The sequence below is a fragment of the Cryptotermes secundus genome, unplaced genomic scaffold, assembly GCF_002891405.2.
Source record: "Cryptotermes secundus unplaced genomic scaffold, Csec_1.0 scaffold417, whole genome shotgun sequence".
In the NCBI taxonomy this organism is placed as follows: Eukaryota; Metazoa; Arthropoda; class Insecta; order Blattodea; family Kalotermitidae; genus Cryptotermes; species Cryptotermes secundus.
The window spans coordinates 369,075-381,027 of NW_019739949.1; the positions used below are offsets into that span (position 1 = coordinate 369,075).

The 11,953-nt window shown below is 41.6% G+C and overlaps 1 protein-coding gene across 1 annotated transcript in view; it reads left to right on the plus strand.

Moving 5' to 3' along the window:
* Positions 1 to 11,953, plus strand: part of LOC111872099 (centrosomal protein of 104 kDa) — a 63,115-nt gene that overhangs the window by 10,332 nt on the left and 40,830 nt on the right. The window contains exons 2-3 of the mRNA XM_023865653.2: positions 4,322 to 4,486; positions 10,172 to 10,392. Coding sequence (XP_023721421.1) covers positions 4,322 to 4,486; positions 10,172 to 10,392 — 386 coding nt within the window. The remainder of the gene's footprint in view (positions 1 to 4,321; positions 4,487 to 10,171; positions 10,393 to 11,953) is intronic.

An 11,953-nucleotide genomic window follows, 5' to 3' on the forward strand; every position in this document is an offset into this window, starting at 1 on the left:
AGCCCGTAGCCAGTTGCTTTACTGACTGCGCTATCCCGGCTCCTCACGTCCAGCCCGTAGCCAGTTGCTATACTGACTGCGCTATCCCGGCTTCTCACGTCCAGCCCGTAGCCAGTTGCTATACTGACTGCGCTATTCCGGCTCTTACGACCGAAAGATGTAGCAACTATCAAATTACACCAACGTGAGCAGGTGGATTGATTAATTTTTATTTACTGTTGTGTTGACGGCCAAATACCATCAATCAATTTTTTCTTTCCTCGGCACTGCAGCCCCAGTGGGCCTAGGCCTACCTCCACGAGCTTCTCCATTCACTTCGGTTTTTCTAGATCTTAGACAAATGGTAGGACTCCTTGGGCGGGTGATCAGCTCGATGCATTGACTAATTCTGCCCCTATATAAAGACTTTGCTTATGTTAAATAGCTTGTATTGGAGTCTTCCTGCAATTGGTATATACTACAATTATGTTGGAATAAGGTTTTGATGTACGTGTAAATATCGTTTCAGACTATCGAAGCAGTGTGCTACCGTGTCATATTAAGATTAGACACCATGTGTTGATTCATTCCTAGGCTTGGTTTGTTGTCTTCTGTCACTGTTATGCTATTCACTTTCTCTCGCTGCCTGAAACGTAATTTAATTTAACTCCAGTTGCGCATTTGTTACTGTTTGTATTTTAGTGTTTGAGTATCTCCTCTTTGGTAATTTAACATTCTGTTAATAATGTGGCGTATTTGTTCCGTGCAAGAACGGTTGAGCCCCAGAAAGAGCCGTTTATAAGTAACACACACAAGCAACAATGGAATAACGGGGATATTCAATCAGCTTTTCAACACCGGTTTGGAAAACATACTTCCGTGCAGACACAATGACTTCAGATCCTAACAGTGCTTAGTTATAACGTGACCTGTGTTTTCTGTGTGGTCTGCGCCACACAACAGTGGAACTGTGTTCTCTGCCTTGTCCGTGCTGCGGCTATATAACACGATGTTCCAGAATAGCCGAAGAAGGGTCTAGGAGAGTTTACATCATAGTTGAGTTCCGAGGTTACAGGGTGAGTGAATAAGAAACAGCAAGAAGATTTCATAGTGATTTGAAGTGCTAGTTTCTGTGTTGAGAGCAGTTACCAGGAGACGACTAGTGAAGACTGAGAATCCTAGTGCGTGTGTAACGTGTGTAAATCAGCGATAGCGCTGTGTTAATTGTAATTAAGAGAGGCTGTAACCGAAGTACTAATATACCTAATCATCCGATTTAGAACCCGTTAATTTCATTATGATTACCCCCCTACACGTGACAGTAATATACCCTAAGTGTACCCTGTTTTTGCACTATATTTAGTTCATTCATAANATCCTACCACAATGAATACAAACCAAATACGATTAACAACTACAACAATTACAGAGAAATACAAACATCAAGGATTACTGTAATCCTTTTCTATTTTATTACTGGTATATTGCTCTCTACTTATTGTTCTGGAATTTTTATTTGTATTCTTGTCTATAGCACTGTGTCCTCTTCCGTTGTTTACGACACACTAACTGTACAACCGTATTAGGGGTGTTAGTGGAATTAATTGCAGGGGAGAGAGGAGGTGGGGATTATGAGGTAAGTTAGGTGGGCTGCATGGGTCTCTGGATATGCTGTATGTATGTGGGTGTTGGGGTGTGATTAACGTTTTCCAAATTGGGTATGCTGCTAATATTATGTCATATATCCGTCATGCCCCTGCCCATAAATTAGGCCTAGTGATTTACGGCTCTGACAAGTCTCAGTTTACGTTCACAGAACCTCTAGTTACATGGTAAAGGTAAGAAATGTAAAGCTATCCATTTAACAGACTGTGAAGACCCATGGGGTTGTAAGACGTCGAGCCTCCCATATTTTCTTTAAACAATCGGCTCACAGAAGGCGGTAAATTTGTCGGCCTTACGCGTCGTCCGCCCTTTACCCACCCCATCAGGAAGACTCCAGAGGCTGAGCCCACTCCAGGGCCATAGTGCGGCTGTAAGGATTAGGTAAATTGGAAAAAAAAATCCATCTCATCGGGACTCGAATCCGCAACATTCCGACTGGTAGCACAGTGCATCAACCAACTACACTATCGCGTGCGCCCTCTAGTTACATGAAAAATTGAAAAAACAAATCCGGATATTATCAGGACTCCACACAAAACGTGCACACCGAATTTCGTGTTGAGGAAACTCAAGAACGGGTTGCTTAGAAGATTAATATGATCGAGAGATAATATTAAAGAACGAGAACTGAGGATCTTATAGCGATGAAATTTCGTGATGTAGTTACACTCTATATACCGGTGAGTCAGTGTCAACATTTCTCAAGAACATATTTCATTCACCTTCAGGTTTAACCGAAGACTGAAGCTGTATCTTCCATCAAAACGTTTGTTCTCACAACCATACTACCAGGGGTTACAATCCAAAACACCACGTGATCATTAAGATTTAAATTTGTTCTCTGTGACTTTGTGTATTTCAGTAGATAGATACAAACTGTGCAGGGGCACCCACTGCCTCCATCTTCATCATCCAAACTCCCGCCGTGTACTTTGCTAGATACGTACCAACGTAGATGGAGCCAGCAGACGCATCGCAGAATACCGTAACCTTGATGCTCATCGACATGAGAACCTCAGATCTCATATTAATATTTTTTTTATTTAAATTTTACCAATCAGAATATTACATAATTCTATAAGCTAAAGTGCTGATTACTCATTAGATATACTAATGACTACTGGCATGAACAGGTTGATATCCAGCGAATAATCTATAATTAGTATCTGTACATTAACATATTAATATGGATCTTAGAAATATGCATTTGGAGGCTGGAAGGCAGATGAAACTGGTTAAATAGGCTATCCATTATTAGTGCTGAAAATTTAGGCTATACTACCAGACAGCTATTTCAATAAAATTTATGAAAATTGCGGTGATTATGAAGAGTAATATTATTTTGGATGTGACGCCGAGTAGTCTGGTTGAAATTTACTAACGTTTCAGAGTCACGTATATAGCCGATTACTCCTTTTAAATAATATACTTCACCAAATTTATGTATACAATTAATTTTGTGATAGTCATTGTATTTTTTAAAGATTTAATCAATTGTGAATTTGTAAAATTACATATATTATTACGTGTTATATTGCGCTATGAACTATATACCGAGTAGAGGATGACGCAATATAGCCTGGCTTGAGGAGTTTTATAATTCCGGAGTTCCCCTGTTGCTCGGGGATGTATGATGCAAGTTTCATAAGCAGTTAGCTAGGGAATTCCCAGTGGTGCAGCCAATCAGGACTGTTAGTTAGCCAGTGTGACGTCATACTAACAATAGCTTGACATCCTACACAGTTCTTTGTTTCAGACAGACGCGCCCTGGCTCTCAAACAAGCAGGGCAGGAACACACACAACGACATCGGTCGTACGACGTCCGTACGATTCATGTCACATCAAGTAGTAGAATATAAAGTGTAGTCTTAGCTTTCATACGTGACGACCTGCGACATCTACCGTACGACAGTCGGAGAGCAAAGAAATGTGTTTGGTCGTTCTACTGTGAAAATGAGGTCGTACGGCAAAAAATCGTACGACTTTTTTCCGTACGACCGATGTCGCTGTGTGTTCCAGCCCTAAGACGTGCGTCGCGCGTCCCGCCCATAACAAAGGGCTATACCCAATATAGGCTTCAGATATAATTCAATTACGTAAAAGTGCGTTAAAGTGTCTGTGAGAGTGTTGTCTTTGGTTTGCGGGCTCTGTTGTTGGAGCCAAGGCCCACTTACGACTCTGAGAAAGATCAGGTTTTCACCAATGTGAGCTGGCGCCCAGTACTTCGAAGTCATTGTTAGATAACTTATTGAGAGCAGCTGCGTCCACCTTAACCCAGTTACTGAAGCTGCATCCACCTTAACCCAACACCATAGGTGAGTGAGAGTGAAAGGGGAAGGACAGCTCTACGTACTACCTCCACCATCATAATTGGAAGATAAGTTGAGAAAGCAACCAAGAAGAAGCAAGCAGAACAAACAACTGCATGCTTGTTGCTTGATTGGCTTAATCTTTGCCCCCTTAAGATACTGACAATAACTTCCTATGAAACGTCGGGAAGCTTCTACCAGACAAAATGGTGTAATATCCCAGAATACAGTACTCTTCAACCGATGAAGGCTTTCTGAGAATCTCAGATTAGTTACAAAAAAAATAAACTTTCTTTCCATGATCTTCGTATGTCACAAAATGGCTGCTGTGAGCCCTAAGAGAGCAATGACCATTTACTTGTTTCAGGAGAAGACGAAAGCTACAGGGCCAGTGAACTGAACTCCCATGGGCCAACAGTGGGGGGCTGGCAGTCAGCCCCAGACTGCTCCTATCCACAAGAACTCATCCTGCAGCTTCATTCAACAGCGACGGTGCAAAAGATTCAAGTCTTGGCACATCAGTACCTCATTCGTCAGTATCATTAATAAATCTGGTTATAAGAATTTGTAGTAAGCAAGGGCGCGGTGACGAAGCTACAGGCTGGACGAGCGATGAATCATTGCTGGATTCTCGGCAAGAGCGAGACATTATCCTTGCCCACAAAGTCCAGACTGGCTCTCGGGTCTGCTCAGCATCTTATGCAGTGGGTGCAGGGGGAGGTTCTTTTTCCGGGAGTATAGCGGACGGGGCGTCAAGCTGACCACTTTCCTCCATCTAATACCTATGTGAAACAATGCGCGGAACTACATCTCCACCCATCATTCGCCTTCATCATGTAATGCTTAATTAAGTAGGGCAATAGCTTTTTCACAAATTATGGGCGAAGGTGTGTGTGGGGGGGGGGGGGAAATCATGCATCTGACCCTGCCCCTAGAGTTTCTGAAGGCATCACTATTATATCAGAAGTAAATGTACTAATATAAATACCAGAAATTAAACTGACTTTTAATGGAATTTATTCTTCTATTCCGAATACTGCAGAGCGATCAGTAAAAATATTCTTAAGTTTGCAAACATGTTTTCTGACTACCTCACCCCCTTAAAAAGTTCTAATTGTGCCCATGCCATTGATATATGTAAAGATTAAAAGTTCTGGCAAAATTAATTGTTACCATGCCAAGAAATGAAGGAACTTCTCTTGTCCAGAAAGACGGACTGCTTTTACTCTGATTATATTTGGCGTTTCGTAATATCAGTGAAAACAGGCTCGTCAGTAATCTCTGAAGATATGCAAACAAGAGGAAATGTTTTCTGCAAGGAACTTATAACAAAAGAGCCGAAGGGCTCTAATTACTGGCATCTGAAACTTTTCCATCGTCCGTCTTTCTAAAGAAGTCGGAAGAACACAATATTTCGGATAAATGATCTGCTTCCGTCCTCATGCGAGGGGATGGGAGACGTCTACTCTATTGCGTCCGTTAGCCAACCTCAGTCGCTTTGCTCTTTAGCGTTCCTTAGAACGCAGTACCCCTCGTTGGTATCTCCACCTTATCGTGGTGAGGGTGTTTGAGTATGCCAAGGACCCTGAGAGCTATACCAGTGGTAGCGTAGCTACTGGCAGGGCCTCCCTTGCTGGACAGGTCAAAGGGTAGGCATCAGACGAAGAGAGACACCGAAAACTGATGCCGGAAGCAGCGTCATCAGCGGCGACTTGAAGCACAGAGAAAATGATGCTCGAGATGGTTCAAGTTAGTATAGCAACAGGCGTGACCAGAGTGGTTTGAACGGCTGTTGTACTGCGATGTGGAAAGCAAATGGAAAAACTACCACATTATCACTATTCCTGGATAGTCTCTTTCCAAAAACAGAAGATCGCATTAAATGGAGAAACTGTTTTGGAAGAGGCTGTGGACCTGTCATCTGACAGATTACTGATGAATGAATGAAGAACCCAGTAATTCTGGGTGCTTTACCCCGTCGTCAGAACCCAGATGTAACGATCTGGAGCTTTATTCGAAAGGTGCTCAGTCGAATCTCGACTAGGACTATCCCCAGGTTTTTATGGCTTTCCTCAGTCTCTCGAGGTAAATGCCTGGCCAGTATATCGATTAGGACATGTCCGTTTATTCTCAAGTCCTTTCGATATCATCACTCATTAATCATCTTACCAACGAAAGTTAAATAGCCTCGATACTGAGAGCGCCGTTAGATATCCCAGACACAGAAAGGGTTTAACTAAATTCATCGTTGCAGGAGGCCATGCACACATTTTGACACATCAATTTCTCATAAGACAGCATTAGTCATAGCAATCCAATGATAGAGCTCAAGCACAGAAAAATGTATTTTGGTAGTACTGATCTTTCACCTCGTATATAGCAAGTTCAGAAATCATCACCCCAATATTAGTAAACTGCAAGCTCTAATAGAGCGTTAAATTAGGATGCCATGTTTGAAGGATTCCTGGGACTAAAAAATTCCTCTTAAACGGCATAGAATGACTGTACATGGTGCACTGGACAGGATGGGTAAGGCAGTGGCGGTGTCCAAGCCTTGCATTTGCTTAGAGGGGCCAAGAAAGAAACACCAGAAGACGTCACTTAGCACATTCGATCTGTATTCTCGAATTTGAAAATGAGATCTCTCAAATTTGGAGTAGAAAAACTCAACAGCAATGTCTAGTTGGAACCTTACAGTTTTCGCTAATAGCGAATTTTTTTTCATGGATGCTGCAGCATCTTAGTGGCTACTACTCCAAGATACCTCTCTGCCACCAGATCCAATTCGGAAGAGCTGTGAAACCATCAAGTGTGCCATCCAAGAAGTGTGGAAGGACAAAAAAGCGAGAAAATGAAGCTGTCCACTCACATACACAAAATTCTTGTGTGAATCTATGTGGTGGTTTATTGTGTTTTGTTTATACTTCAGCACATAGAGCATCGAATGGTAGGACAATTTGAATAATTAATTGGAAAGAATTTCGAAGCAGATGGTGGTGGCCTGCATAACCAGAGGAAACCCATGGAAACCCTGTGAAATGGCAGTTGTTCCGGCCGAGTCTCGAACAGAGCACTGAGTATAAGTTAAGAGCGCTATTGCTATTCAAACCTTCTCAGCGGAGTCAAATTATCTAGAGCAGGCATGTCAAACACAACTTGTACCGAGGGCCACCTCAGCCCTATAAATAATAGTCCAGGGCCGCACTTCAAAATAGAAATATACATTAGATTTTGATACAAGGAAATTTAATTCTATTTATTATTTAGGAATAATTTCAATATAATTACCTAAAGTCACATATCTTGCAGTTTTAAAAAGCAATAGAATGCCATTTTTTGACAAGTATCAAACAGCTTTTCAATATGTAAAAAGAGAGATTACACAAGAAATTATGTTAGAAATAGCAAAACATTGAATTTCCTGCAGCCTGTTAATTTATGTCTGCGTGAGACTTCTTGTCTTCTGGTCTGTTGGAAAATTGTCTTTACAAAAAAATATTTCTACTAAAATTTTAATATTGATTTCAATATCAATTAGCTGTAAAAGTTGAGGGGCCGCACTTTGTGGCTATGGGGGCCGCATGTTTGACTCGGCTGATCTAGAGAATAAAGATGTACACGTGTCACAGGGAAATGCTGTGTTTGTGTGTGCTGAATTAAATGTCATTAATGTTTAAATATATTGTTGGCCCTCTGTTTTTCTGTTAAATAATGACAATGTTCTATATAATATGTCTTTTCTGTTCTAATTCACAGGATTTACCAAAAAGAATGTCAGGATTTCGGGTGCTTGTGGTTAAGGAATGGAAACAGATATGACGATATTGTTTGCAGTAATCCGTTCACCAGTTGAAACTGTTTCTTTGCAGACAAGTGTAAAGTTGTTAGATGCGAAACACTTCATAGTGAGCGCCATCTGCCTATATCTTGCCAGACGTGCTGTAAAATGCCCTTTGTAACATCTGCAATTGCTGCAGTGATCCGTGCTTTGAGTTCGGTCAGCGTATTCGCGGTTTGGCTGTGCACATGTACTTTCACATAACCTCAAAGAGAAACGTTCAAATGAGTAAGATCAGGAGAACGAGGAGGCCACGCAACTGATCTTCCTTTTCCTATCTATTTACCAAGAAAATTCACGTTTGGAAAGCCGTGGACAATGTAAATGAAATGAATGGCTACACCGTTCATTTGAAGAATACTGTCACGCACTGGAGAGACCAATAACGAGGGTTCTGGATTGGATGAACGGATTTATTTACTCCTGATACCACCAGTAATTATATGTAATTATAGCGCTATCGCTGTTTCTACACTTTATAATTCACTGTTACACACACACACACACGCACACACACACACACACACACACACACTAGTGCTCTCCTGGTAACACGGAAACTATAAGTATCACTGAATTACACACTCCAAATAGTACAAATAAAGTCTTCTCTTCACAGCCTCCCGTACAGAACTGAACGCTGAACTCACCTCTCCTGGACTGCCTTCTCAAAATCAAATTCAAAGTCACATTGCGACTGACAGTCAGTCAGTCAGTAAACCTCGTGTCGGGCCTCATCTGGGATTCATGACCAGACATTTATTACTTTTTGAAAGATACGGCCTTATTTTTGTGGGGCGCCTTCCATGACGAGAGGAAGGGTCTGTATCTTTTTTTTTTTTTGTATATGTTGCTGACCCTTGTCAGCGCAGTCATTATCGGGTCCAAGTCTCTTGGGACTCGCGACCATATTTTACTGGCTCAGATTTGAGACTTCCCTTTTCGTCGCCTTCTACGACTCGCATGGTCACGGTGCAGGTATTCGACCCCTTCTCCGATTATTCTGGAATTTCTTATAATTTTTCGGCACGGGCCCCACAGAAAATACGTGTCACGTATTAGACTGCAAGTTCAAGTCAAAGCCACATCGCAACGGATGGTTGGTCAGTCAGTCAGTCTTGGCAATGAGCCCAATCTGGGGCTTATGACCAGATATTTATTACTCTTTGATAGTTACGGTCTTATTGTTGTTGGGCGCCATCTCTGACGAGAGGACGGGTCTGTCTTTTGTTAGAGTCATTGTCGGCAGTAGTAAATCACTTGTCATAATGTAAAGGATATTTACATTTTACATGATAAATATATTAATAAATATACAAAATATATAGGGCACCTGTCAGTCTAGGATCAGTACAGCAGATTATGCCCTATATCTAGTAGCTACCACTACAACGGCAGTCTAGTCACTTGAACGGTCGTATGTTTGACCGCCGCAAAATTTTAGCCTCTTATACTTTCTATGTCGGGCTTCACCTTGAAAATGTGAGTTCGTTGGTCCGTTACCAGCACCGAGCGTGGTGCGGACGAGATACAAAACACGCTCATTTATTTTTGCATGTTGGAACGTGTTAACCGAGCCGTTGTTTAGTAATACTTTGAGGAAATTAGTTAAATTGTGATTTTTGTTGTTGAGCTGCGGAAGAACATGGTTTCCAACATGTCTAAGGTGTTCTCATCAGAGAGAAAAAAAAAGGGTGGATGACTCTGTCACGTGTCAGTGAGTATTATATGTTCACTTTAGGACTATCCCGGTCATGTTATAATAGTTCTCTGGAAGTCTAAATCATATACGAACATTTATGACAACTGACACATTACAAGCTTTGTCCGTTAACTACAGCTGGGTTGCGCGCGCAACTTATATCACTTAAACTGTTATACTGCGAGTAACAACACCGCCATATCTGCTTTCGCTCCAGAGTTGCACGTTCTACATTTCTCGGAATTCTTTCCGGCAGACCCTGTATTTTCCATATCTCATCCATACATAATATTTTCATTTGAATGTGTCATCTAGAAGAGTGTTTCCCAAAGTTGGTATCTCTGCCCCCCATCGGGCCGTAAATTTTTCTCCCGGGGAGAGCTTAAAATGGTAATTATTTAATTATCGCATATATAAATTGACAAGAAAACGCCACATTAAATTAAAGAACTTAAATGTAATAGAAAATTAATTCCATTGATAATTACATAGTAATTGTTTTGAAGCCCATAAATTATTTTTTAAATCTTTTATGGTAGGTCAGGCTTGGGGGGTTTAAACGTTTGTATTCACATCAGAGAAGCCTCAGACTAAAAATGTCTGCGAATCACCAGTCTACAAAGCATCTACCAACATGGTGTCATATCCCCTAAGAGAGCGGTGTTGTCTGTTTACAGCTCAGAAGTTGGAATTGTGGGCAGGCAATGAAACCGATGTTCAGCTATCACCAACAACAGCAGAGTTTGAGTACCTTGGTTTTATTACGCTCTCGGATAATCAAACAACCGGATTCACATCACGGGAGTTGAAATCAGTCACTGTTCCATCTTGCGCCGCAAGATACCTCAAGTTGAGACTTCATGCCAATCATCCCAATTCACTCAATGTGCACAATCAGGTACCAACTTTGGGCTGGAATACACACAGCGATATCGGTCGTACGACGTCCGTACGGTTCATGTCGCATCAAGAAGTAGAATATAAAGCGTAGTCTTAGCTTTCATACGTGACGGCATGCGACATCTACCGTACGACAGTCGGAGAGCAAAGAAATGTATTTGGTCGCTCTAGTGTGAAAATGAGATCATATGGCAAAAAAAAAAATCGTACATTTTTCCGTACGATCGATGTCGCTGTGTGTGTTACAGCCCTTAGTCAGCATAGATTATTTTTCTAAGATTTGAAGTTTTCGCTAAGTTGAAGGTTCACAATGTGGTTTTCTCGGATAGTTGGTTAATCGGTACCGAAGCCCTGTCTGCATTACGTCAGAGGCCCCCCCCCCTTTTACTACCTTCCCCCTTCCACTATTCCACTTCATGGTTCCGGACGGCTGAAGTCCACCGCGAGTGTTCCATTCTGTTGTGGGAGCTTGAACTGTTCAGTCGATTCACTCTTTTCCTGGTCTGTACGATTTTGATTGGTTCATTGCCGGAGGCTTATTACCTCCAGGGACTTACATTGTATTCGCATTTAGTATTTAATATATATTGTCATTTTATATATTTGTTACAGTGTCTTTGAGTTGGTACGTCCTACCCAAAAACCAAATTTCGGTCTTCAAAACCTTTTCATGTTTTAACAATGATTCCTCCTAGTACGTCCCTCTAGGCTGCACGGTTCCACAACCTAGAGGAACTTAATATTGAATGATTTCTGGTTTACTTAAAAATACAGAGTGCCCATAAATCCCATAATTAATTTATAGCTATAACAGTAACTTTCATTGCTTTCATTTTGCAGAACACAAATAATAATAAAAGTAAATGATGAATGTGTTACAGTTGCATCACTTCAAATGGAAACGGGGAATTAGGAAAGAGACTGAAAGAATATTTCACAAGTCTGCACCTATCGACAAATCAATCTGCGATTTGCACATTAAAGGGGGAGATATGGAGTTATGGACACTGTATTGGGCCCTATTCTTGTTACTGTTGCTTTACAACACTGCTGGCAACTGAGCCATATTACATAGCGCCAAACGATAGGTGCAATTTTTTGGAAATGATTTGGAAGGAAGCGGTTGTGACCTCATTTACTGTCCATAATTTGCCTAAAAGGATCGAGGAAAAACACTGAAAATCACAGCCACGATAGGTGTCCCATCAGAGTTTCGAACCGATAACCTCCTGAATACGTATCACAGAGTGTTACCGCTATGCTAACCCGCACCCGCCCAAACCGTTCTTCATTTCACCACCCTCACAATACCTGGTGAGGAGCAGAAAGCATGCACCTCTTCTTATTACTGCGTGTCGACCAAGTCCTTAACTCTATGGCTCTACAGCCTACCTTGGCAGCGTCCTTGACTCTCTCTCTCTATGGCTCTACAGCCTACCTTGGCAGCGTCCTTAACTCTCTCTCTCTCTGGCTCTACAGCCCACCTTGGCAGCGTCCTTGACTCTCTCTCTCTCTATGGCTCTACAGCCTACCTTGGCAGCGTTTTCAGTTTCTTAATC